A 27825-nucleotide genomic window follows, 5' to 3' on the forward strand; every position below is an offset into this window, starting at 1 on the left:
ACAGCACCTGTAATCATAATTCTCTCGGACACATTGCTGTGTCCAGAGGAGGCAGGCACTTCGGTGTAGTGGAAAGAAAAGGGATTTGGGGTTCAGGCAGTTTTAGGCTTAATCACTCCTCTGTCACTTATTAGTTGTGTAACTTCTGCAAGTAACTTCTTCAGTGTCAGTTTTCTCACCTGTAAAATGGAGAGAATAATGGTAACCACCTCTTTGTGTTTTTGTTAGAAGTAAAGGAGACAGGGCACATAAAGCACATATTAGAGTGCCCAGTAGATATTTACTGAATGGTAGCTATTACGAATGAAAGAGGTCAGAGTATTAAGGTGAGGTGGGGTTGGTTAGCGGGATGGAGTACTTTTAGTTAAAATGTTTCTAGATAATCTAGAACCATAGGATATTAAAAGTGAAAGTGACTTTACAGAGGATCTGGTCCACCAGCCCATTTTGCTGATTTAAGACCTGAGACCCAAGAGGCTCAAGTGACTTGCTCAGAGTCACAGAGGCAGCCTAGGGCAGAGCCAGAATTAGAACGCACATCTCCCAGTTTCCATTTGGGGCTTTTTAACTAGGTCCATGCATGTCTAAAGGCCCACAGTGATAGTAATAGGATGCTTCCAGTTATTTCAGTATTAAAAATAAAGTCCATTTACACCTTACAAGTACATATGAAAACATCAAACTTCTTTGCTTTTGACTGAAAAAGAGGTAACTTGGGATGGTAACAATGTTTATCTTACATTAACCCCAAAATTCTCACTGATACTTATAAATGTTTTTATGAGCAAAAAGGAAGGAATGAATAAATTATTTTAAAAACTCACTTGGAAAAATACGTATTTCAAGAAATACAAGGGTGCCTTTTGGTGAGGAATCTGGGAACCACCGTGTGGCAGTAACGGCACAAGACTCTCACGTCCAGAGCAGTACCGTTGGCGTTTGGGTCATTATAATGGATTCTCATCATAATCCTGAGACGTAAGCGAGGAAGGCAGTATTGTTTCTGCTGTAATAACAAGGAAACCAAGGCTGAGAGGGAAGTAAGTGGCCCAAAGTTCCAAGGCAATTTCGAGAAAATATACAACTAGATTGTACTCTTTCTGGTGCTTCCTGCAAAAACCTTTTGCAACTAAAGAAATGAATTCATGGTCATCATTAAAGTTTTGTTCAAAGAGGAACTGTATGTTTTTGCTCCCAAGAACCGTGTGCCTGTTTCCGGTGTATAGATAATACTGCTCTATAGCCTGATATTTTCAGTTTATTTCACTGCTGTTATTTTATATGTCACTTGAGCTAGTGAACTTCTAAACATAGTTACGAGTAATGTAAACCAAGTCTTATTTGATGGAGCAAGGGACATTCAATAAATGCTAATCACTTAAAATAGATTTCCCTAGAAGTCAGTGTGTATCAAACGAATATCTGTACTTCCCAAAATTGCATCACATTTTGAGCTTGGAATTTCATTGATGACTATGACCAAAGGAGTCAAAATTATTTCTACACACCAGCAAAGTGATCAACTTCTTTAGTCAACCAAGGGAGAAAAAAAAATCAGTTTCAGGAGTAGTGGAAATTAAAATATTTTTAAGGTGCATTAATCTCTAGACTGTAGTTTATGCTTGGCACAGCGGTTGTCTTCAAAAAATATTTATTGAATAAAAAGATACAAAATGATCTACTGAATTTTTCACTTTTCAACTTATCACAAAGAGCTTTTCAAACTTATCACATATAATTTTTCAGTGATTCCACCACAGAAGCTCTCATTCTGCCAGGGTAAGTCTCAGTATAATGACCCACTATTAGGTTTAGTAGGCTTTCCGCTTTCCCTATGAGGAAATAGGGGAATAAAGAATCACAAGGCTGTTTGCTAAGCCAGAATGAAGTTTATTAATGAATAGTCCAAACAGTTATTTCTCAAAGAGCACTGAAATAGCCTAAAAGACAGAAAGAAGGTCTCCAGCTCTACCCAAAGGAGGAAAGAATTAAGAAGGGCAAGTTCATGAAAACATGGCCTGGAGACCTGGGACTGGTTCAGCCTGATGTAGGTAGTAGGGAATGTTGAAGGCCCAGTGAGGACGGGCAGGATGTTGACCTGCCCATCGCTGAGATGTGCAGGGATGTGGCTGCTTAGCAGCCGGGCTCACAGGGACCCTGGCAGCAAGGCGTAACAAAGGTCTTCAGCTCAATTCCACTCAGGCCAGGAGCTGAGTAGTTAGAGTTGAGCAGCCAGCACGTTGGCACGTAGGTGTCAGGCTGGCAGCAGGGCACAGGGCAGGTGTCGCAGCAGGTGGGCAGGAGGAGGCTGATCCCATGTGGGCAGGTGCTGGGCAGGCAGACTCCGCACCGGCAGCTCTTGTCAGAGGAGCAGATGGTGGTGGCAGGGCCGGTGGGGACGCTGCAGCAGTAGGAAGCACAGCAAGCCATGGCGTCAGGAGTTGGGCTTTTGTGGGGTTGAGAAGAGAAGTCTGTTGGTGTCTCGATGCTTCTGCCTTCTGCTCTGGCTCTTATATACCTGCCTCCCTGGGCGTCAGCCTATTACCAAGATTTTTTTCCCCCATGTTTCAGTTTATAGTTATCTCCATAAAAACCATCTAATTACTTAAGTGTTTATTACTTAAGACACACTCCTTACCTCATAAAAGGGGTTTAGGTTGTTTTGTCAAATCAGGACTCCTCACATTGGCTGTTTGTCACTGCACAACCATTTCATTTCAGTCTTCAAAGGCACCAAGTCATTGTCCCCTAATCATTACACATCACTGATGATGGCCTGGTATGCCAAGTATCTGCAAGTCGTCCCCACATTTTTGGTCCACTTTTCAGATGAAGAGATAAGTAGGCTTTTTAACTGCTATTCTATCAGCAACCAAAGACTGTATGTGATAATTTAGGCCTTTTGGCTGAAAAAAAAAGATAATATCTTTAATTTATTCCTTGTGGCTCCAAGAAGCTGAACTTAGATGCATGGGTGGAATCTATAGAACAAGAGATTCTGGTTCTGTGTAAAGAAGCACTTTCTTACAGAGCTGTAACAAATCATTTGTTCTCCATTCCCTTTATACATGCTTTGAAAGATAACTTGGCAGGGTCCACAGATGGCAGTTTAGAACGGCATGGGTGACAGAGACACGTGCATTTTAAAACTCTGTCCAACCATGTTACAAATTAAAATTACTTATGACCTAAAGACCAGTTGTTTTTTTTTTGCCATTAGAGACTGTATGGTTCAGTATTTCCCAAAATGAGTTCCATGAATGCCCACTCCAAGGAACAATTAAAGAATTCTCTGGTAAACGAGTTTGGGAAACAGTGAATTCTTCATTCGTGGACATTTCAGAGCCCTTAATATACTAAAGTGCTCTGTGACTTTTCAACAAAGATATATGCTATGTGTTTTCTACCAAACTTGACCATAGAATAATTTTTTTGGTGTTAGTGTTCATAGATCATGTTCTATGGAACACACCTGTGGAGATTTCCAAATTACATCTAAACCACTGAAACCTTAATAACAGAATTATTTAAGTAAATAAAGTTATAAAACCTAGTATGATATTTTAGAGTATGTTAGAGTAGGAAAACATTTAAACTGGTAAACCTTTAGAAACATCTTACTTAGAAAGTCTTAAAAATGTGTATGTTTTCATGACCAATCTGCAGATAAAATGGCTCAGGCTCTAATAACATGTAGAAAATTGCAGAGTGTAGTGGAGTCAGATGCCAAGAGATGCAGATCAACAAGGTGATGGAACCAAAGGATGCTTAACATTGAAACTGCACTCGTTTCAGCCATCTTCTTGCTACAACGATTTTGTGGTTTTGGATTCGTCTGCTAGAATTGTACTTGTCCATCTTGCTTCAATAGATATCTCTTAGTTTAGTCAAGCACTCGTGGTTGAGCATCTGCTATAAGTCAGGCATAATGCAAAACAGAAGCAATTATGTTCCTGCCCTTGAGGAGGTCATAGAGAAGAAGAGACACAGACAAGTAAACTGGCAAATGGCAATACAGGGTTGTCCTTTGAGGTTTTCTGGTAAGATGTGGGAGCTTAGAGGAAGGTGCCGCTGACTTTAACTCCCCACTGACGTGGGGAACATTTCATGAAAAAGAAACATTCATGTAGTTCTTGAAGGATGAACAGAAGCTCAGCAGGTAGAAAGGACTAAGAGAGGAATTTCAGCATGTGAAGCGCAGATACAAACTGGCATGGAGTATAGATGGGACGGTCAAAGTGCTGATTGGTTAAGGCCAGATTTTGGATCTCTCTCGGGGAGGCTGAGGAAGAGAATGATGAGAGATGAAGCTGGAAAGGCATTTCAGTGCCGCAGTAGGGAGAGTTTGCACTGTGCTTGGTTGTTCTGTGCTTAGAATTTTGAAGGTCATCTCATTGGCAGTGGACACTAATGGAGGGTTTTTGAGCAGATATGTGACACAATCAGATTTGTATTTAGGAAGATGGCTAGTGTTTTAGTGGAGTCTCATCGTCACCGCCACTTACTAAGTATTAGGCCTTGTGCTGAGTGCTTTTATGTGTTGTGCTGTTCTCACCACAGCTTATTGTGCCTTGCAGTCTTACAGGTGAGGAATCTGAGGCATAGAGAGGCTGAGTAACTAGTAAGCGAGTAAGCGACGGAGCTGGCGTTTGAAGCCAAGCAGCCTGGCTCCGGATCCTGTGCTCTTAAGTGCTATGTCATACACCCTCTCTAACACCACAAGGGGGAATTGCTGCGGCCAGAGTGAAGACGACCCTCAAGATGAGCTGCATGTAAGATTGGCTGGAAGGATGGGACTAGGTCATGGAAGGTCTGGAGGCCGTAAGGTGATTGATTTTACGACCAATTTTCCTCCCTCCCTCCCTTCTTCTCTTCCTCCTTCCCTTCCCTCCTTCCCTCCTTCCTTCCTCCCTCCCTCCCTCCTTCTCTTTTTCTTTCTTTTCCTTCCATCCTCTCTCTCTCCCTCCCTCCCTTCGTTTCTCTCTCCTCACTCATTCCCCCCCTTTTCCTTCCGTCCTTCCTTCAGTTCTTTTCTCTCTCTCTCCCCCCTCCCCCTTCTTCCTTTCCTGAAGTCTAATTGATATACAATATTCTATTAGTTTTAGATGTGTATTGTAGTGATTTGATAGTTTCATATATTACAAAATGATCCCCATGATAAGCCTAGTTACCATCTAAAGCCTAGTCTCTTACTAAAATACTATGCTGTAGGAAGGAGATAATTTGAAGGCAGCGACAGTGGTTGGGAAACTATTTGGATGTGATGTGTATTTTATGGGAGTGATGAGAAGAGTGTAATTTCTGTCTTAGAGGCTATCGTAGTTGGGCGGGAATAGAGAAGAGGGGACATACTGGGATCTCATCACATCATTCAGTTTCCCGGGGACACTGGTGGTGCATCAGTTTCCACAATAAAACTAACATTCTTCTTTTTAAGATACCTAGAGCATGATAATCTTATCTTCCACTAAGAGTTAGCATTTATTGACTACACACCACATGCCAGCTGGTCTTAAGTATTTAATGCCCATCTTCTTCCTTATTTCTTATAGCCCTGTAAGATAAAAACAGTTACTATACCCATTTCCCAGATGACAAACCGAGAGTAAGGATATTAAATAATAGATTAAAGTCATATGGCTCATCAAACAGTAGTACTTCACACTCACCAATAAAACTCAGTATTTTTCTGGAGTTGAATTTTATGTGACTATAAATTGTGTTCATTCTTTTTAAAAATTTATTAAATTTTTCAGCAAAATGCCAGCACCAGGCTAGGTACTATGCATATAGAAATAAAGAGGTCAGGACACCATCAGTAGAACAAAAAGGCATCCTACAGTATGAGAGAATATATTCATAAATGACAGATCCAATAAGAGGTTGACATCCAAAATATACAATGAGCTCATGCACCTCAACAAACAAAAAGCAAATAATCCAATTAAAAAGTGGGCAGAGGATCTGAACAGACAGTTCTCCAAAGAAAAAATTCAGATGACCAACAGGCACATGAAAAGGTGTTCCACATCGCTAGTCATCAGAGAAATGCAAATTAAAACCACAATGAGATATCACCTCACACCAGTTAGGATGGCCAACATCCAAAAGACAAACAACGACAAATGTTGGTGAGGTTGTGGAGAAAGGGGAACCCTCCTACACTGCTGGCGGGAATGTAAATTAGTTCAACCATTGTGGAAAGCAGTATGGAGGTTCCTCAAAAAACTAAAAATAGAAATACCATTTGACCCAGGAATTCCACTCCTAGGAATTTACCCTAAGAATGCAGCAGCCCAGTTTGAAAAAGACATATGCACCCCTATGTTTATTGCAGCACTATTTACAATAGCCAAGAAATGGAAGCAACCTAAGTGTCCATCAGTAGATGAATGGATAAAGAAGATGTGGTACATATACACAATGGAATATTATTCAGCCATAAGAAGAAAACAAATCCTACCATTTGCAACAACATGGATGGAGCTAGAGGGTATTATGCTCAGTGAAATAAGCCAGGTGGAGAAAGATAAATAGCAAATGATTTCACTCATCTGTGGAGCATAAGAACAAAGAAAAAACTGAAGAAACAAAACAGGAGCAGAATCACAGAACCCAAGAATGGACTAACAGTTACCAAAGGGAAAGGGACTGGGGAGGATGGGTGAGAAGGGAGGGAGAAGGGGAATAAAGGGCATTATGATTAGCACACATAATGTAGTTGGGGCACGGGGAAGGCAGTATAGCACAGAGAAGATAAGTAGTAACTCTACAGCATCTTATTATGCTGATGGACAGTGACTGTAATGGGGTATGTGGTGGGGACTTGATAATGGGGGGTATCTAGTAACCACAATGTTGCTCATGTAATTGTATATTAATGACACTAAAATTTAGAAAAAGTTAAAAAAAAGAAACATCAGTTGAGGTCCTTGTTCTCAAGGGGTTCATTCTAGTGGGGGAGACAGACACTAAAAAAAGTAAACAAATGAATAAATAAGAACTTCAGACAGTGACAAGTGCCAGCAGGAAGCAGAGCGGGGTAATGTGACAGAGAAGGATTAGGAGGTGGTGCAGGGAGCGTGCGTACTTTGGTTAGAGTGGCCAGGGACATTCTTTGCCAGGTGGCTGAAGTATAGTGAAAGAGAAGTGTGGAATGAGATGAGGTCAAGGAGATGGCAGGTGCCAGGCCATGGGGGAGTTTGTAGGTTGTTTGGCAGTGTTTCAGCTGTATTCTCAGGGCACTGAGAACCCACTGGATGATTTGCAGCAGGCGCGATAGGATGTGAGGTGTGTTCCACGGAAAAGCAACCGCAGCAGGGCCAAAGTGCACACAGGCAGAACGTGGGAGCGGCCCAGGTGAGGGGGCAGACAGGGACGTCGATGGTTGATGACCTGGTAAGAGGTGGTAAAGTCTGGGAGATTTTTGAAAATAGAGATGGTAGGTCATGCTGATCAAGAGGGTGTATGGAGAGAGAGGTCAAGGGTCATGTTGAGGTCTCAGATGTACTCATAGGTGAAAGGGCACCCAAGCCAGAGAGCTGCCATGAGGCGTGGTATGGCAGGGGTCGGTGGTGAGTTCAGTATAGGATCTGTAGAGAGTGAGCAGCCTAAAGCCCATGAGTGTGAGCAGGGCAGAAAATTTGGGAGGCTCCAATACACAGGTGAAACATGTGCTCACTGCCAAGTTCCTTGACTGAGATAAAAGATCGTTTTTATGTGTGTTAGTCACAGTTTGTTGTAAGCCTCTGTGCCTCACCAGCGTCCATCTCCCAGTAACTCAGTGGATTTCAGGGTTGCTGTCGGGAAAACCCTCCCATGAGGGCACCTCCTGAGTCAGCAGGAAGGCCACTGCTAGGAGGCGTCGCACTTGACTGCAACTCAGTTTTCTTCCAGCCTCATGGAGCCCTCATCCCTTTATAACTGCAGGCTGTGAGAGCCTTTTCAGTTTGTCATTCTAATAAAAATGCCTGTAAGTAAAAATATTTGGTCTTCATTTCCTGAATTGCACGATCCTTTCAATTTCTGGTGAACTCCTTTATAATACAGATGAAGAGTAGCTGCTCTCATTGACATCAGTCTTTCCATGGCAGTATGTCCACTTTGCTCTTTGCTGAGCGTGCAGGCACAGGATCCTGGGTTTGGGTTGAGTGGCAGATTTTGGGGGTCTTTCCCAAGTGGCATCAAGAGATTTTTCTTCCCAGAATGTGGTTATAGTCAAGACTGATATAACTCTTGCCAGCTTAGTAGCCTGCGCTGAAAATTACTCTCAACTTGGATCTCTTTCAAACAGAAGTAATGTTATTTTGCTTCTTGAGGACAGCTGATATCGGTTGTAGTTTTGTACGTTTTTATCACCTAAATGGGGTGACCTCTTCTGCCCTGTCTCACGTGGACATGTATGATCCCATTGCAACATGCCAGAGTGGATCTCACAGTACTTAGCTGTACGGCAGCCACAAGCTTAGCCCAGCTTCTGCTGGCTGGAAGTGTCGCCTATTTTTCTTGGGGAACCTAGCCTTTCAGTTTCTTCCTCATGGATTACTGTAGGCTGTGGAACCTGCAGATAGCCACTGAGAGTTATGCACAGTTAAGTAAGGTATGAAATATATGTATTAATTAGAATTAACCTGCTTGGGAAAATGGATGTTCAACAAAATTTGAATGCATTCTATATGCCACGCACTGGGAATATAAAAATTTCAGCTGTTTACTCTGTGAAATCTAATATTGAGATATTTAAACTTAATTATTTTATTGTTACCTTTGGGTTTTTCATCCTTGGAATTATTTACTCTCAATAGTAGTGTCTTAACAATTTTGTCTCGAATCAGAGGTGTTTTTGTCCATTAGTTAAACAAATCTGATTATAGGACTGAATTAGATAGCTACTGGATTTTCAAAGAGCTCCTGCAGCAATTGAAATTTATTTTAAATTAAGAGAGTTAAGTGTTTATATATGAAATATTGACAATACGACTTTAAAAAAGATTTTGAGTTGTTAGTTTACTGAAAATACAGCTGGTTTTATAATAACAGCATATCCATATACAGCATTTACTATGTAACAGATACAGTTCTAGTTGTTTTACATGTGTTATTTAATTATTACAAGTTATTCATGTAAGGCAAACTGAGACATAGAAATGTTAGATAAGTTTCCCAAGGTCAGCACTGATGACTAGTAGAGTTGGCATCTGAACCATGGCTGTCTGGCTCCAGGGTCTGTGTTCTGAATCAGTATACACTAATCCATAATCTCTCCATTACTGAATATTATATTTTTCAAGAGAAAATATTTAGTTCATTTCAATGAATATTTGCTGAGCTGAGCACCTGCTATTTGCCTTGCACCATGCTAGGAGATTTGAGGAATTCAAGGATGAGCAGGACACAGGCCCACTCTTAAGTGTTTTGATTCTACTGTGGGCACAAGGGACTGGAACACAAGTCAGAGAAGCGGGAAGGTCATTTCCACTGTAGTGAAGTGGAAAAGAACAAATTGTCATTTGGAAGCGATGAATAGTGCACTGTGTCTAGAGAACAATCACCCAAAATAAAAACTAGACATAGTCTTGACTCCCAGGATGAGGAGTTTGAACTTCACTAGGCCTTCACTAGGTGTACCATTGAAAGCCATTGGTATATGGTTTTCTAAAGCAGAGAAGTTCCTTCATTAAGCCCCTCATTTGTGAAACATGGCCAATGTTACTATCACAGTGATAGGTTGTTGAAGGAATAAGCTAAATAATGCATTAAAAATGTTTAAGACAGTGTCTGGGACATAATACGTGCTCAATAAATGGTTCTAATAGATGTGGTAGTTATTAAATGAGTTGAGCTCTTTGTCCATCATTTAAAGTTTTCTTTCTATCCAGCAATAGGGTGATCTAGGGGTAAATCCAGGAGTGCAGCTTTCTAGGCTGTCGTGCCTAGAAAGGCTTCTGCCTGTTCATAGTTTTCACTATAACTTTTGTAACCAGTAGGGACCCTACGGCCATGAAGGAAGGAGTAGTGGCCCTCGGCCTTGCTTTGCTGCAACTCTGAGGTGACTGGGAAGCAGCTCCTGCTTTTCCAGTGCCTTCTGCCCAGGTGCCTTTTCGTGGAGGCATCACAAACTCCCAGGAAGATTTACGTGTAGAGGGACCAAAACAAGTCTCTGTTAGCTTTGGGTATGGGATTCTCCCCACTCTGTATTTGTCATTATCAACTGTGGTTTATGTGAAACGAGGAAGTTTACATTTAATCCAGTCAGAAGTTTTAGCTGGAGACTGATATATTAGATCAGTTTGTAATCACAGTTGTTCAGCATTCCTCAGCAGAAATTTGGCTTCTTGTCCAGTTGGGAATAACTATGTGAAGAAAAGAAAAGAACAGGAAGGAAGGGGCATGACGTGAGGAAAAAATCCCCACCAATACTAAGAGTGTTTTCAGAGAAGACAAGTAGTGACTCTGTGGCATCTTACTACCCTGATGGATGGTGACTGCAGTGGGGTGTGGGGGGGAGACTCAACATGGGTGAATGTAGCGACCACATTGTTTTTCATGTGAAACCTTCATAAGAGTGTCTAACAATGATACCTTAATAAAAAAAAACTAAAAAAAACCGAAGGAACAAAACAGCAGCAGACTCACAGATCCCAAGAATGAACTAACAGTTACCAAAGGGAAAGGGACTGGGGAGGATGGGTGGGAAGGCAGGGAGAAGGGGGAAAAAAAAAAGGGGGCAATACTATTAGCAGACATAATGTTGGGGGGCACAGGGAGGGCTGTACAATGCAGAGAAGACAAGTAGTGATTCTACAGCATCTTACTGCACTGATGGACAGTGATTGTAATGGGGTATGTGGGGGGGGGACTTGATGATGGTGGGAGTTTAGTAAACATAATGTTCCTCATGTAATTGTAGATTAATGATACCAAAAAAGTATATATCAAGAGTGCTTTGATTTTTAAGAGTGCAGATGAATTGGATAAAGAAAAAGACCAATGACCCAAATGGAGTAAAACATCACTCTGGCAGTCCTCTTTCCAGTTTTCTCAGCTTTTCCCCACACTCGAGTATCTGGGTATTGCCATCCTCCCAAGAGTCAACGGGATTTCTGCTCCTAAAGATGTGCAGTTGAATGGAGAGGAAGAAGAGAAAAAGTATTTATTAACCACCTACCATGTGCCAGGCATAGTGTAAGGTTGAAGGCACTGGGGACAGGAGTGAGCACATCAGACCCTGATGATGTGCCAAAGTCCCCGGCTGCTGCCCGCTCCCAACCTGAAAAATGTGCCTTAGGCTAGCCAATCCTCGCGCCGCTGTAAATCTAAGCTCTGCCTCCCCCTACCTTCTTTAAAAACTCGCTGCCTGCCCTGCTAAGTGTGACTTCCCCAGCCTGTGATAGCCAGACTGTGGAACATCACCTGGGAATATGCATTCAAATAAACTACCTGGCCCTTTGTTGCCTCTCTTCGCCTGCTTATTTCGGCTAGAATTTATCTTACACATAGTACTATTGATAAACTTATTTGATACCCACAGGTCACTGTGAGATATTAGAAATCCCATTTGATAGAAAAGATAAAAACTGAGCTTCTGAGAAGCTACAAGATTTGTTTGTAGCCACAGTCAGTCAGTGGGTAGATTTGGGATTTTCAACTCAGGTCTTCTGATTCCTTTTCTCATCCTACTGTCTGTCCCCTCCTATAGTTAAAAAGTCTATAGAGTGGTCAAAGTGTGCAATATATACTCATATGCAACATAACAAGTTGTTTGTTTGGCTTAGTACATGTTAACACATAAAACGAGTGTTAGTATTACTTCCAGGCTCAGCTCCTGGCTCATACTAATTTCCACTCCTAAGCTTTGTGCCATTCTCATTTTTGTCTCTTCTGTTCAATAAAGCATAAACATTGGGGTGAAGTTTCAAAATACTAACTCAGAGTTTTCTGAGTTCTATATTTAGGATTCTATTACATTGTCTCCTGCCACCCCCCACCTCCCACAGCCCTCCAGTGGAGAACCATGAATTCCTCTTGCTTTGAGAACTTTGTGGCTGTTACTCTAAACCTCTGACTCTTCTCAATTTTTCTCTTGCTTCCTGGCCTCAGTTGCTCTGAAAATCATTTCATCCTACACTTCATCCTACAATGTTATAAAGCTATTAGAATCTTTTCTCTATGTCTACAGGCCTCATCTTTTGAACAAATGAATGCTCTCTTACAGATAACATAATTATATTACTTTGTACACATTAAGACCAAGATTTCTCTAATCCTTTTGGGAAAAGATTTGGTTTGTCTCTTCTAACCTGAAATAAATACTATATTAAAAATTTGAGAGACCCAAAGTCTTGAAATTCTGTGTTTTAAACATTAGTTTATTAAGAGCCAGACATTTTTTATTTTAGGATCACAAGTGTATCAATCCTATTTCTCTGTCTCATATTTGTAATTCAGAAACAAAGAAGAGAAAAAAAGAATGTGCTTAGAAATGACTAGTCCCAATATGGACTAATACGTGGTGCTTTGGGTTAGTCTCTCTCAACCTCATAAAAACAATTCTACTCGACTCCCAGGTCACCTGCCTCACCCAAAGCTTTCATGCCTCAGTTGATTGGATGACTCAACATTTTCTTCCTTGAAGTTTCTCAAAATCCTTTTGTATCATTTGAGTTTTAAAACTGATTTGCCCCTTGGCATTTAATAGAAAAATCAGGAGGGAAAGCATCTTCTTAAGCCAGAGTTGTGGTGTTTGGGGATAAGTCAGTGATTAACAAGGGGCTGTCTGCTGTCAGGTCTCCTGCACAGTCCATTTTGCAGGTTTTTAATAGAAATGGTGGAACTTTTGGAAGGTTTTTAATGGAAATGGTGGAACTTTCTTAACTACAGAGCTAAATGGTGCTTAGTATATCTTTCTAGTTCCTCAGCCAGATTCTTGCAGGCCTAAATTGTTGTAATTTCTCTGACTGTCACTTCCAAAGCCGGGAGACTAATTCTTTCCATAGTCAGCTTCTATGATTAACCAAAGGGAGTAAGTGAAAGGCTCAGATTAAATGACTTGAATTTTTAAAAGCAACAAGTGTATAAGTAAGGGTTCCATCAAGAGACGACACACCCAGTATTTGAACTGAATGAATTTTATGGGCAGAATTTTAAACTGACTTGTTAGCTAGGTAACTGTAACTCACTGGGGTGGGGGAGCATGGGGGTGGTAGGTTTTGGGGGAGGTGGGTGGGTGGGGAAATGTGTTTCCAGCCCAGGGCAGATAAACCTTTGAAGCTGAAATCAGTCAAAGGGAGAAATAAAGTGGGAGAAACCCATTTATTGTTTACAAGCAGTCACCCACTTCTGCTCATTCATGTCTCTCCCGACCTGGCTGCAAAGACCCCCCAAACCTCTCTGGTCCAGGTATGCGCTTGCTCCCCACCGTCTTGCAATCACCTATTGAAATGGAGATGACACTCTCCACCCCTTGAAAACACCTATTGACATGGAGATGCACTAAGGCCAGACAAGAGATTCTGGAAATATTACAATTTTACCCACAGCAACCAAAAGGACAGAAGGGAACCCAAAGACATTACAAATGTAGGAACAGCAGAAAGCCCTAGGAGTGATCCTTTCTTTAAAGGCAAGAGGGAAGGAATTACACGCTGAGAACTTTAGAGAGGGGGTAGCTCTGTAGAGCTGAAATTCAGATGTTTTAGGGCAACCTGGCTGGTGCTGGTAACTCATGAATGTATGCATGTGTGCATATGTGTGTGTGTGTGTGCATGCGTTTGTGTAGTTCTACAACTGTTGAGAAAACGGCAGACTAAATTTAAGTGCTTCTGTGGAAAGGATCTGCAGCTGGAGTCAAAAGTGTTACTGTGGTGATAATCCCGGGAACCAGCAGCATACGGAAGCCCCTATGCAGTAGAAGGAAGCAAAAAGTAAGAAACGAGCGGCTTCTTCTCCTCTAGCGTTGTGGTTTTCCTCTGTCACCCCCTTGTGGCACAGCCTAACAGAGTGTCTGGCAAAGCTGTAGCATGGTTGGCAGAGCACCAGCACAACATCATGAAACCGAGAACCGAAGGGAGTGTGTGCAGCTGTGAGACTGTAAGTTAACAGCTGGCACCAGGAGAAACTTATGCTGAAGCCCACAGCTTCCAAGGTAGCCACCTTTAAATTAGTGGACCCTCCCCACACCATTCTTTACTTCCAGTTCCTTAACTTCATTGTCTCTTCCTGATTTTAGAGTTAGAATTGGGTTTATATTTCAATTTTTACTTAGGAGCTGTGTAACTATATGCGAACTACTTAACCTCATTTATTTGTTTATTTATAAAAATCACTTTATAGAGATATGATTGACAGAGAAAGCTGTGCATATTTTGATAAGGAAAATAGTATGTTTCAACATGGCCAATAGGGCTAACAGGAGAATCTCAGCCCCCCCACCTTGGGACCCCTCTGGGTTCTTCTTCCTCCCTGCTTGCTGTGTGCACCAAAATGCCACATATTCGGAAGTAGAAAAGTATAAATTGCTCCCTTTGGCTGTCATCAGGGCTCAGATCTTTGGAGATCACTCTCCTCTGAGCCCACCGGTGTGAAATAAATCTCCCACCTTCAAGACCTCTGAGTGCTGCTTGGTTCTTCTGTCAAGCAATCCAGTCCAGGTTCTGTTACATTTGTTTCCCTGACCGGGAAACCCAACTGCGCTGGCCCATTGTTACCACCAGTTTGGGGTAATGGTGGGGCAGTGAAAGAATGAGAAATCGTAACGGAGAAGGTGCGCCCTGCCTAATCTCTTGGCAGTCTCCCACCCGGTAATCTCAGACCAGTCCCACTCCACTGTTCCTGCCGGACTCAAGGAGACTTGGCAGGTGAGGACCCGGTTCTGACATCGGATTATGGTAAGGCCTAGGGCACCTGACCCAGTCAGACCACCTTCGGGGTGAAAGGGGAGCCTGATCACCTCCCGGAGACCTCTTAGAGGTCTCACAGGTAGGGATTGCCGGGGGGAAATGTTTACAATCTGGTCTGAGTGTGTGTGTGATTGTGTAGAGTGACTAACACTATTCAGTTTGCACCGAATCCGTGATTCCACAGCCTGCACTACAGAATCTGAGTGGGCTCTTTGCCATATTTGCAGTTGGCCACCACGACATAATGGTGATTCAGCTTCGGCTAACCTGGCCCGGGACTTATACGGGTGCACCTTAGTCACAGCTGACCAAATTCTCAGAAAGGGGAGCAAATACAAGGCATCTGATTGGTCTCCTCTCTTAAGGAGGCACCCCTTCCCTTGTCTGTCTTCGTGGCACCGTCTCACAGATATGTCATGGGGTCAGGACACAGCAAACCCACAGTTCTCAAAACCATGATCAAAAATTTAGGGAAGAAATTTCCAGGGAAGTACGGAGTAAAAATGACCCCCGGCAAGTTGAAAACCCTGTGTGAATCTGAATTTGGCCCACCTTTGGTGTAGGATGGCCTTGGGAAGGAACTCTAGATGCCCCAATGGTTCGCCGAGTCTGGCGGGTCATCACTGGAGATCCAGGTCACCCTGATAAGTTCCTGTATATTGACTCCTGATTAGGAGTCGCCCAGACCCTTCCCCCAGGCAGGGACAAGGTAGGGTCTTAGTTGCCTCAACAAAACAGCCTACAAAAGACCAACAGAAGCCTGAGCCTCCACAAATTCTTGTTGGTGATCCAGAGGAAGAACCAGTATTGACCCCACCTTATGCACCCCCAAGGCCATCAGCATCCAGTCCCTTGGTCCCGGACACTCTGCCACTGTCAGTCTCCTCACCACCTCTAGGTCTCACGGACTCACTCTCCCCCAGACCAACAGCCAGACTGCCCCCTCGACTGGGCGCAAGCACCCTTCATATGCCAGTACAAGAGACACAGGAGCCTGAGAGGCATGATGGAAATGGGACCATCCAGCCCGGCTGGTCCCTGCTTTACTATCAACCCTTCTCCACGACTGACCTCCTCCACTGGAAACACAACACCCTGTCATACTCGGAGAAGCCACAAGCCCTGATTGATCTTATGGAATCTCTCTTCTAAACCCATAGATCGACCCGGGAAGACTGCCAGCAGCTTCTTTGCACTCTATTCTACCCGGAAGAAAGAAGGTGGATTATCAGAGGGGCCTGCCAATACCTGGCAGAATACCTGGAAGAACATGCGCCACCTGGGGTCCTTGATCAGGGTGCGTGGGCTGAAATCGCTGTCCCTGAAGAGCACTCCGGGTAGGATTTCACCATGACTGAGGGACAGCGCCCCCGATGTCAGAAGCCCTCCTCCAAGGGATCAAAGCTGGGTCCAGAAGGCCCATGAACATGACTAAAACATCTTCAGTCACTCAACACCCAGGAGAGTCTCCTGGGGACTATTATGAGAGGCTGTGTGAAGCTTACTGCACTACACTCCCTTCAACCCTGAGCCACAAGAGAGCCAACAAATGGTCAGCACCTCGTTCGTGGCCCAAGCTGCCCGGGACATCAGACAGAAACTCCAGGAACTTGAAGGCTTCGCCGGAATGAACATCACCCAATGGACTGAAATTGCCAACAAAATATATATGAACAGAGAAGTTCAGGCCGACAGGGAGGCTGAAAAACAAATGAAGAGAAAGGTCAGCCTCCTGGCAGTCGCTGTAAAGGAAAGCGATGACCAAAGGTAGAAAGAAACTGGCTGCTGAGAGGGGGTAAGCCTGGGACACCCCTAGCCAGGGACCAGTGCGCTCACCGTAAAGAGAAGGGACATTGGAAGAACGAATGCCCCAAGTGAGGGAAAGCCCCGAAGCCCAGTCGCTGCCAGGAAGAGCCTCACGGGGAGAAGCTCATAGGCTTGGCAGGAACAGACTCAGATCGACAAGGACCAGGCTCTCTCACTCTCAGCTCCCATGAGCCCACAGTCAAAATGAAGGTGGGGGACCAAAACATGACTTTTATGGTCGACACAGGGGCAGGGCACTCTGTGGTCACCCTCCCTGTAGCCCCTTCAGTGGAAGGACTGCAACTATTCTTGGAGCCACCAGGACAAAAGCAGTCCAGCAGCACGTTTGCCAACCCTGTTAATGTGAACTTGGGGGCCACAAGGTCCGACATGAATTTCTCTACCTACTCCAGTGCCCCATTCCCCTCCTCGGCTGGCATATACTCTCAAAACTCAGAGACCAAATAACTTTTGAACCAACTGGACGCACCAGCCTGAAACTAAATCCAGGGCAAGAAGAGCCAGGGTCCCTCGTACTGGCAGTAACCACACCCAGGGAAGAGGAATGGAGTCTGTTTTGTGCCCGGGACCCCTCCAGTAGCCCCCCTGAATTCAGAGCTGCCTTCCCCTCTGTATAGGCTGAAGACAACCCACCCGGACTTGCTCATAACTGAGCCCCTGTCATTGTAGAATTAACTCCAGAGGTGCAGCCACAGAGACAGTGGCAATACTCCCTTTCAGAAGAGGTGAAAGCAGGCATTCTAGTTGAGTGCCAGTCACCCTGGAACACCCCGCTCCTACCGGTCAAAAAGCCAGGAGGAGGGTACCGGCCAGTTCAAGACCTGTGAGCCATCAACAAGGCGATGGTTTTTTTGCACCCAGTGGTCCCAAATCCATATACCCTCCTCAGCCAGATCCTGGGATCTGCCAAATGGTTCACTTGCCTAGACTTAAAAGATAGCTTTTTCTGCCTCTGGCTGGCCCCCCAGAGGCAGCTCTTGTTTGCCTTCGGATGGACTGAACCGGATATGGGACGGCAGATGCAGTTAACATGGACGCGGCTTCCACAAGGGCTCAAGAACTCACCCACTCTCTTTGGAGAGGCATTGGCCGCAGCCCTTGCCAGCTTTCCGAGGGGAGCCATGCGCTGCGCCCTCCTGTGGTATGTACCGCCTCCTTGCCAACGACACCCAAGAGAACTGTACAGAGGGCATGAAGGCCCTCCTGTGACTCCTGTCAGACTCAGGATACCTAGTCTCATGGAAAAAGGCACAAATCTGCCAGCGACAAGTCCGGTACTTGGGCTTCCTTCTCACCCAGGGAGAAAGGGCTCTAGGGCCGGAGAGGAAAAGAGTCATCACCTCCTTGTCCCAGCCCCAGGCAAAGAAGGGCCCACGAGAATTCCTGGGGGCTGCAGGGTTCTGCCGAATCTGGATTCCCGGATTCTCGGCAATGGCAAGACCCCTCTACAGCCTCCTGGGGGACCAGACCAGAGCCCCCTGTCTGGACAGAAGAGGCAAAAGCCACCTTCCTGGAAATAAAGGCTGCTTTAGGACAGGCACCAGCTCTAGGCCTGCCAGATAAAGAAAAGCCCTTCAATCTCTTCATACATGAAAAGGAAAAGGTGGCCCTCAGGGTTCTCACACAGACTGTTGGGCCCTGGCAGTGGCTGGTCACATACCTGTCAAAGAGACTGGACCCAGTTGTGGCAGGATGGCCACCCTGCCTCAGGGCTCTGGCAGCCACAGTTCTACTCATTAAGGAGGCAGCCAAACTTAACCTGGGACAAGAACTGAATGTCAAGGTCCCCCATGCTGTTGTGTCCCTCATGAACACATAGGAGCACCCCTTCCTCTCCAGTTCTCAGCTAGCATAGTACCAGTTGCTCCTCTGTGAAAACCTGCAGGTCCCTCTTGAAACAGTATGGACACTGAATCCAGCAACCTTCCTCCCCACCCAAGAGGGGAAACCAGATCATGACTGTTCCGAGGTAACTGACGAAGTCTATGCAAGTCGCCCATATCTGTAGGATCAAGCAATACAGAATCCAGAACTCACGCTATTCAGTGCCGGCAGCAGTTACCTACAAGAAGGTATCCAGAGAGCAGATTAGGCAGTGACCACTGCCACTGAGATCTTAGAAGCTAAAGCCCTACTGGCCGGATGGTCAGCACAATGGGCCGAATTACACGCCTTAATCCAAGACCTCACCATCAGCGAGAGCAAGTGAGCCAATATCTACACCGACTCCAGATACACTTTTGCCACTGTACACATTCATGGGGAAACCTTCAAGGAAAGAGGTCTCCTCACTGCAGCAGGAAAAGCAATCAAGAACAAGGAAGAGATACTGAAACTCCTTGAGGCTGTTTGGCTCCCCCAAAAAGTAGCAATTCTACATTGCAGAGGACACCGAAAGGGAAATGACCCAATAATGGTTTGGCAGCCGAAGCAGCTGAAGCAGCAGCCAGTAAGGAGACAGGTGAAGCTCCTTCCCTCCCCACGACCCTACTGCCCCCAGTGGAGGCCCCTCCACCCAAGTACACTGAAAAGGAGAAAGACTGGGCCATGCCTGAAGGAGCCACCCTAACCAAGAGAGGGTGGTGGATGCTGCCCAATGGACGCATCTTTGTCCCAACTGCAACTGGAAGGCATCTAGTCGGCAAGTACCACCAGCTCACCCACCTAGGAAAGACTGCATTGGAAGCCCGCCTCAAGAAGCAATACTACATCAGCCAGTTGCCAGCACTGTGTCAGGCAACAAGTGTGTCAGTCACACCGTGACTTGTGCCAGGAATAATGCTCGATCTGCTCTGTGACCCTTGCCAGGTGTCCAAAGAGCAGGAGTTGCCCCCTTTGAAGCCCTAGAAATAGACTTCCCAGACATCCAGCCAAGCAGAGGACTCAGATACCTCCTAGTGATGTGTGTACATACTCTGGGTGGGTCGAAGCCTTCCCAACCAGGACAGAATGTAGTCAAGAGGTAGCCAAAGCTCTCCTGAGGCAGATGGTACCCCAGTTTGGCCTACTGTCTGCAATCCATAGTGATAACAGACCTGCATTTGTAGCAGTTTGCAGTACAGATTTCAACCAAATCTCTCAATGTCACCTGGAAACTCCACACCACCTACAGGCCCCAGAGTTCAGGGAAAGTGAAGTGAGTGACTCGTACCCTCAAGGGAACCCTAGCCAAGTTCTGTCAGGAAACTCATCTCCCTCTGGCCCTTCTGCGTACCCATTGCACACCCGGAGCACAAAGGTTTTCCCCTTTTGAACTAGTGTATGGACGCCCTTCCTCCCCATGTCTGGGGAGCCTTTCAGGGAACTTACACCAAATAGGGGATAAAGGGGCAAGAGAACAGATCCAAGCCTTAGGAGCCACCCTAAATGAGCTACAACAATATACCATAGAAAGAGCCCCAATCTCCTTGGGGACCCCAATACATTCCTTCCAGGTAGGGGACTCAGTCTGGGTCAAAGATTGGAGAAAAGACCCCTCAAGCCTCAGTGGACTGGGCCCCACATTGTTGTTCTAACCACTCCCACTGCCTATTTAGATAATTGTTGTTCTGTGTCTGGCTTATTTAACTTAGCATAATGTCCTCTGGGTTCATCCATGTTGTTGCAAATGGCATGGTTTCCTTATTTTTAAAGGCTGAAAAATATTCAGTTGTATGTAAATGCCACATTTTCTTTATCCATTATCCATTGATGGACATCTAGTTTGCTTACATGTTCTTAGATATTGAATAATATGATGTAGTGAACATGGGAGTATAGATATCTTTTGAAGATACTGATTTCAGTTAATTTAACCTCTTTTAGACTTAATTTACTCATCTACAAAACCAATTATATTTTACAGAATTGATGTAAGTATTAAATGAAATTGGGTTCATATGAAGTTTACTAAGCCGATAGTACAACATGTGGTACTACACAAAGGAAGAAGAAAAATAAGGAAGAAAATACACATAGTTTCTATTGTCCTTCTTTCTAATTGGTCACAAGGCTATATATGACCAATCAGTTATAGCTGATATTTATAACTTGCTTCTCTCTCTGCCCATTTCATGTTTTCTATTCCCTGACCCAGGACCTCACCTGATTGGAGCTCTTTACCTGGTGTGAGTGATTTAAATCTTCATTCCTGAGATGTCTGAATCTGCACTGGTCTTATCTTTTTCAGATTATTAGTAAATGGGTTAAAGAAGCACATTCAAATATAGTATATATTGACTTCAAAATACAAAAAGTCTGCCAAGAGTTGTTCTTTTCTAGCTGAAGATAGGTCGAGGGGCAGCAGTCTTTCTTTCACCTTGGAAAGGAGATCTCAGGACATTCTGGACAGCCTGACACTAAGGAAGTTCACTGAGGTGGTGAACTCCTTACTTTTTGTGAGGTTTATCTCCTATCCTGGAATTCAAATATGTTTTTTTTTTTTTGAGAGGGCATCTCTCATATTTATTGATCAAATGGTTGTTAACAACAATAAAATTCTGTATAGAGGACTCAATGCACAATCATTAATCAACCCCAAGCCTAATTCTCGTCAGTCTCCAATCTTCTGAAGCATAACGAACAAGTTCTTACATGGTGAACACGTTCTTACATAGTGAATAAGTTCTTACATGGTGAACAGTGCAAGGGCAGTCATCACAGAAACTTTCGGTTTTGATCACGCATCATGAACTATAAACAATCAGGTCAGATATGATTATTCGTTTGATTTTTATACTTGATTTATATGAGTCCCACATTTCTCCTGTATTTTTTTTTTAATAAAATACTGAAGTGGTAGGTAGATGCAAGATAAAGGTAGAAAACATAATTTAGTGCTGTAAGAGGGCATCAAATATGTTTTAATAAGACATCTAAAGTACTTGCTCCTTCTTGCTTATCAGAAACAATTAGCATGATGTCATCAGTGTAGTGAACTGATGTGAGGGTGTGTGGAACTTCAGGATGATTATAATCTGTCCTGAGTATATTATGACAGAAAGCAGGAGAGTTGACATAGCCTTGAGGCAAAACTTGGAAAGTTACTGTTAGTCATACCAGGTAAAAGCAAATTATTCTGGATTGTCCTTGCAAACTGATATGGAGAAAAAGACATTTTTCATGTCAAAAGCTGCATACCAGGTACCAGGAGCTATACTGATTTCCTCTGTTAAAGATACTCTGTCTGGAGCATCAGCTCCACAGCCTAAATTAGTTTAAGATAATAATGAATAATTATTCTGTTATTCTCTAAGATTTCTCTGCTTTTTCCATAGGACAAATAAGTGAGTAAGTAGGAAAATGGTATGTATCACCACCCCAGCTTTATTCAGGTCTCTAATAATGGCACTTACCTTTAAAATTCCCCTAGGGATATAGTATCATTACTAGTTTGCTACCCTTGTAGTGAGGGGCACTCCCAGGGGCTTTTACTTGGCCCTCCTATCATATGAACAGTATTCCTCAAGCCAGCGTGCTAATATGGGGATTCTGCCAATTATTAAACATGATTATTCCAATTATACATTCACAATTTGGGGAATTGATCTGGACCTACTGGGTCTGTTGTAATTAAAATGCAGGTTACAATTCCCAACTATCACTTGGCCACCATAAGCCACCACTTTCATTTGTGGGTTGGAGTGACATTTTGGGTCTTAGGCATTATGCCGACTCAGTGTCAACAGTCCCTATGGTAGGCAGAATTTTGGCTCTTATGACCTCTGAGCCCTGGTGTCATGCCTATAAGTGTGTTATTTTACAGGACAAAAGGAACTTTGCAGATAAAATTAAGGTTACTAATCAGTGGACTTTAAAATATGGAGAATACCCTAACTTATCCAGGTGGGCACAGTACTGTGCCAGGACAGTAACTTAACTGGCACAAAGAGGAACTTATTCAAAGGCCACAGTTTCCTACATAGGCATCTTTAAGTCTGATGAAACTCCCCATATTTTTCCTTATGTATAGCTCCTTAATTTCATTCTTTATAAGTTTTGGAGTCAGAATTAGATTCAGGTTTCAGCTGTTTTGTTTTTCACTTATGAGAATATGTGTCTTAAACAAGTTGTTTAGTTTCACTTTGACTAGCTTTCCTATCGACAAGCCAGAATAACAATATCTATTTCACAGGATTGTCTTAAGTGTTAAATGAAGTAAAGTTCACATGAAGTATGTTTTGTGTGTGACACATCATATGGACTAAACAAGGCCATGTTGGTTCCCATCTTTCTCTTTTACATGCATCTTCCCCATCATTACTCCTCTTCATTTCTGCCTCTTGTCCCTAATCTTTGTCGTTGTGCCTTCCTGTTTTTTTCTCCACTGTTTTGTTCTTTTCTCTTCCTTTTCATTCTTTTCTACATCATTTATTACCATATGCCCCCCAATTTGCTACTATCCCTTTTGATATCCATCAACTCATATTATGGTCTATGAATGTCAATAAAAAGTGCTCCCCACATTTGCTTAGAATTTGTAATTCATATCCTCTTGCCATCACTGAACTGTTTATGCACCTCAAGTCCTCTTTAATGTCATATATAGGAAGTCACCATTTTGAGAGCTTACTGCGTTTTTTTTAAAATTAAGGTATCGTTAATATACAATCTTATGAAGGTTACACGTGAGCAACATTGTGGTTTCAACATTCACCCATATTATCAAGTCACCCCCCACCCCATTGCAATCACTGTCCATCAGCATAGTAAGATGCTGTAAGAGTCACTACTTGCCTTCTCCATGCTGTACTCCCTTCCCTGTGACCTGCCTATATTGTGTGTGCTAATTATAATGCCCCTTAATCCCCTTCTCCCTCCCTCCCCACGCACCCTCCCCAGCCCCTTCCCTTGGTAACTTGATTTTTGTGCACCTGCTCTTTCTCCTGATCTGCAAGCTCTGTGTAATCTTTGCCCCTTTAGCACCCCTCTCACTGTTAGGAAGTCTTTAAAAGTGCCTGCCTTTCTTTTGTCACAGAGCAGCCGTTTGTGTATTCCTGTTTTCCACAAGCAGCTGGAATCTCATCTCTCTTGAGTGTTCTGCCCATTTTTGCTTTGCAACCCCACTAATCTCCAGAGTGCCATGTAATGTGGGTTTGTGCTACAAGAGCAGATCTGCAGGGCGGGGTGTTTAGCAGCCCTGGGCTTCTATTCCCTCCCCACTCCATTTCTCTTCCTCCCACTTGTGAACTGGGGAGAGGAGGGCTTGTGCCCTCCGGGATCATGGCTTTGCTACTTTACCTTTTTCTGTGAGGTCTTCTCTTTTCCCCAGATGTAGGCAGTCTGTTCTTCAGTCTTCAGGTTGCTCTTTCAGGATTAGTTATATTTGCTGTCTTTTTGTGTTATATATGGTTTTGGGAGGAGGTTTCTGCCTCACTTCTCACGCCGCCATCTTTTCCCCCCTAAGTCGAGAGCTTACTGCAGTTTATTGTGTAGTGTATCAGTGAGGAATGTTCTAAGTTTTCACTTTTGGAAAAGCCAACAATTATTGACCTGATCAAAGGACTTATTTTTCTCACAAGTTGGCAGCTGTTAACATTGGTTCAGGGGCTCAATTGCGTCAGGATCAGTGTCTTTTCCATTCTCTTGGGGTTTTGTAGCTCCAGGAATCTGTGTTTAAAGTGAAAAGAGGAGTCAGGGTGAAGAGGAAGGGGGAGTGCCATCAATGTGTGCCCCTTTTATCAACAAAGGAATGCTTTCTTCAAAGCCCTCAGATGGCTTCTGTCTAGGTTTCATAGGCCAGTCCTCTGCCTATTTCTAAGCTTTATTTCTTTTTATTCATAAGCTTATATTTTAGTGTTGGACTATAGACGTCTGCAGGGCACAGTAGGCAGGCACTGAGAATTTTTTCATCTCTTTAGTTTTGCCTTTTCCAGAATGTCATCTAGTTGGAATCATATAGTATGTAGCTTTTCCAGGTTAGCTTAGCAATATGAATTTAAGATTTTCTCATGTCCTTTTGTGGCTTGGTAAATCATTCCTTTTTTATCACAGAATAATATTCCATTGTATAGATGTAATACAGTGTGTTTATTCATTCAGCTATCGAAGGACATCTGAGTTGCTTCCAACTTTTGGCAATTACAAATAAAGTTGCTATAAACATGCAGATTTTTGTGTAGACATAAGTTTTCAGCTTCTTTGGGTAAATAATAAGAAGCACAACTGCGGGACTGTATGGTAAACTTATGTTTGGCTTTGTAAATAATAGCCCAATTGTCTTCCAAAGTGGCAAAACCATTTTGCTTTCCCACCAGCAATGAGTGAGAATTCCTTTTGCTATACCAACGTTTCATCAGCATTTGGTGTTGGCATTGCTTTGGATATTAGCCATTCTAATAGGTGTGAATGTTGGACATTTTTTTACTCACTCTTTTCTTTCCATTTAGAATGACCTTCAAAGCTCACTTCAAAGATAACCTCCCTTGCAAAGCCTTCCCTGATGCTGCTCCCAGCATGTGCCCTTCTGGTCCTAAAGTGATCTCTTCCCTTTCCAAGTTCTGTTTCTGGCCCTCCTATCTTCTTTGCAGTCTACATAACCAAGATATTACTTTCCATGGTAGGAGCCATCCAAAGCCTTTCCACTATTTCTGAGAGTTTCTGAGGCATTTCTTTCTTTTCTGAGGGGAGGGATTATAAAGTATTATTCTTGACCTCTTGAGTAGATCTCTTCTCCCTTCTTTTTTCTTGTCACTCCCTCTCTGGAGTAAAAAATATTCCTCTCTTTATCTCATGTGTAATTGTTTCACAACCTTCTCTTCTTAGCCTTTTGGGGTTGCCACCATTTATGTCCAATATGGATGCACCTATCAAGGCATATTGCCACAACGGCATCTATCCTTAAGTTAGAAGTATGTTTCTTTTCCCAACTTCTAAGAGAGTAAAACTTACTTGGTCACATTGCATGTAGCTATTTTCACAAATACACTTTTTCTATCTGGTTAATAAGGATATCATCAAGGATAAGAATTCTTCAACTTTCTGATCTCCATAGTCCCTGCTTTAGAACTGGTGGTCAATAAATGCTTATAATAAATGAATAAATGAATGAATATACTGTATATGTCTTCAATCTCTTAAAAGAAATAAATGTATTTCTTTCAAGTAGGCATTCTTGAATTACCAGCAGTTAACCCATTTTATGTACAAGTGGAACACAGACCATTGTTTCTTTGCCCAGTAAATTACATTTATTAAGAAATGACAGAAGACACTGTATCACAGATATAATTGAAATAGCCAACAGATAAGATCATTATATGATCCAAAGAAAAGAGATGGAATCAGATGTTGAAATATGGAAAAGTGTAGACTACTTCTTAGAAGCTGAATGTTGGGGAAGGAGCTTCCATTCTCTCTGATGACATCTAAAGACTGTCAGTTGACTTTGATGTTGGAAAAATTTTAGGTAAACAGAAGCTAAAAATAGATCATAAAGCAGGGAAAAATTAGACTTGTGGACAGTTCTCAAGGATGAATTCCATAATGTGTCAGTAATCTTCAGCCCTGCAGGAAGAACAGACATAGTATATCCAAAGCAATTTGATGATCACCAGGTGGGTCACAGCATTTCTGTGTCCATAGTGCATACTCAAGGTATTCATTGTAGAAATGGAACCAGATAGGACTTCTATATTTGGTCGTCCCATAACAGAAACCCAACTTGTAGTCTAAGAACTTCTTAGTGGTCCAGGGGTGGTTGAGGAGATAGTTAACTCATGAGTTGAATTAGAAGTTGAAAATCAGCAACCTGGCTTTTAGCAGGTGGGCTCACAGCAGTAGGCACAGCAGGCAGGGCGGCAGGAGGACTGTCCGCAGTAGGATGGGCGGCAGCAGGAGGCCTGGGCATGGTGCAGCTGGCAGCAGGAAGGGGGTATGCAGCTCACCACACAGCAGGGGGGCAGGACGGTGCCCTCCACATGGCAGTCAGGGCGGCACCACCTGGTGCGGCAGCTCACAGCTCCGGAGCCACCCTCCAGGCCGTAGCCGGTGCCATAGCCGATGCCATAGCCGGTGCCACAGCCAATGCCACAGCCAGTTCCACAGGAGCTGGTCGGGCAGCAGGTTGGCTGGCAGCAGCTGGAGCCACAGGTCCCAGCGGTGGAGTAGCTGGGAAACCCACAGAAGCTAGTGGAGCAGCAGGCCATGGTGTCAGGGGTTGGCTGAGAGTTGGGTAGTTGGAGGAGTTTTGGTGGTGACATCTATGTGGCGCCTTTTATATATCTGGGCCAGCTGGTATTTATAAAATTCTTAACATATCTTCCTTGTTTTTGTTTAAATTTGTTCTTCAGTGGTCCTCTGATTGGCTTGCATTGAAATACTTATGACACATTGTGAGCAACAGTTTAGTAATTTGTTTTATAGTGTCATTCGGACTGCTCATCTTGGCCCTTTGCTCTCTGGAATGTCTGTGGTCTCCCCTGTTCAAAGAGTCCTCCCGGTTTAGTCCTTGTCAACACCCTCGTTTTGTAGAGGTAGTTATTCTACCTGACACTCCGTCCAAATCTCTAAGGCTAAAGATAATTGTGTCCTAATTTATAACTATTATTTTTTCCTTCTGGATTTATAGACTGAATTCTTTCGAATTTAGGACATCAGGATATCCACTGAATTGAAAGAGTACCTTTGGACATGCATAGTTAAATCTTCCAAGTCATTTACTCCAACATCAAATCAGATTACCATCATAGTTCCTTTGACTTCAACCAATTTGAAATATGTAAATTATTCATATTCCAGTCCAGAAACCTTTTCTTGTGACCCAAAGGGCATAGGATGTATCTAGGAGAGTGCTTAGCTTCTGGAGAACCTTAATAAATGTTTATTGAATCAGATTTTAAATGGGTGGAGTAAAAGGTATGATTCATAGATGCCTGTACCACTTATAAATGACTAAATAGAACTTTCAAGCTGTAGTACCTCCCACGAAGGAGTCGTTGTTACTGTCAAAAGAGGTTAGGAAATGCTGAATTTTCCCCCTGCATTTCATAGTTGACAAGGCTCAGGGAAGAACATCTGAGAGTTACATTTTGAGGAATGTACCGTCATCTACTTTAGTCTTCTCTGATACACACGATCTTGTGTGTAATCTATTATTGATACCAATTAAATGATAGAGGTAAGT

The 27825-nt window shown here is 43.4% G+C and overlaps 2 protein-coding genes across 2 annotated transcripts; both read right to left on the reverse strand.

Annotated features, from left to right (window-relative positions):
- Positions 1 to 1869: 1869 nt before the first annotated feature.
- On the reverse strand, positions 1870 to 2496 carry LOC118911147 (keratin-associated protein 3-1). The gene has a single exon (XM_036882848.2). It carries the CDS (start codon positions 2428 to 2430, stop codon positions 2134 to 2136), a length of 297 nt encoding a protein of 98 aa, XP_036738743.1. The 5' UTR covers positions 2431 to 2496; the 3' UTR covers positions 1870 to 2133.
- A 23369-nt stretch (positions 2497 to 25865) lies between these two features.
- LOC118911136 (keratin-associated protein 1-4-like) lies at positions 25866 to 27751 on the reverse strand. The gene has a single exon (XM_057501474.1). It carries the CDS (start codon positions 26900 to 26902, stop codon positions 26459 to 26461), a length of 444 nt encoding a protein of 147 aa, XP_057357457.1. The 5' UTR covers positions 26903 to 27751; the 3' UTR covers positions 25866 to 26458.
- Between the last annotated feature and the right edge of the window lie 74 nt (positions 27752 to 27825).

The sequence above is a fragment of the Manis pentadactyla genome, chromosome 4 (genome assembly GCF_030020395.1).
Source record: "Manis pentadactyla isolate mManPen7 chromosome 4, mManPen7.hap1, whole genome shotgun sequence".
NCBI lineage: Eukaryota > Metazoa > Chordata > Mammalia > Pholidota > Manidae > Manis > Manis pentadactyla.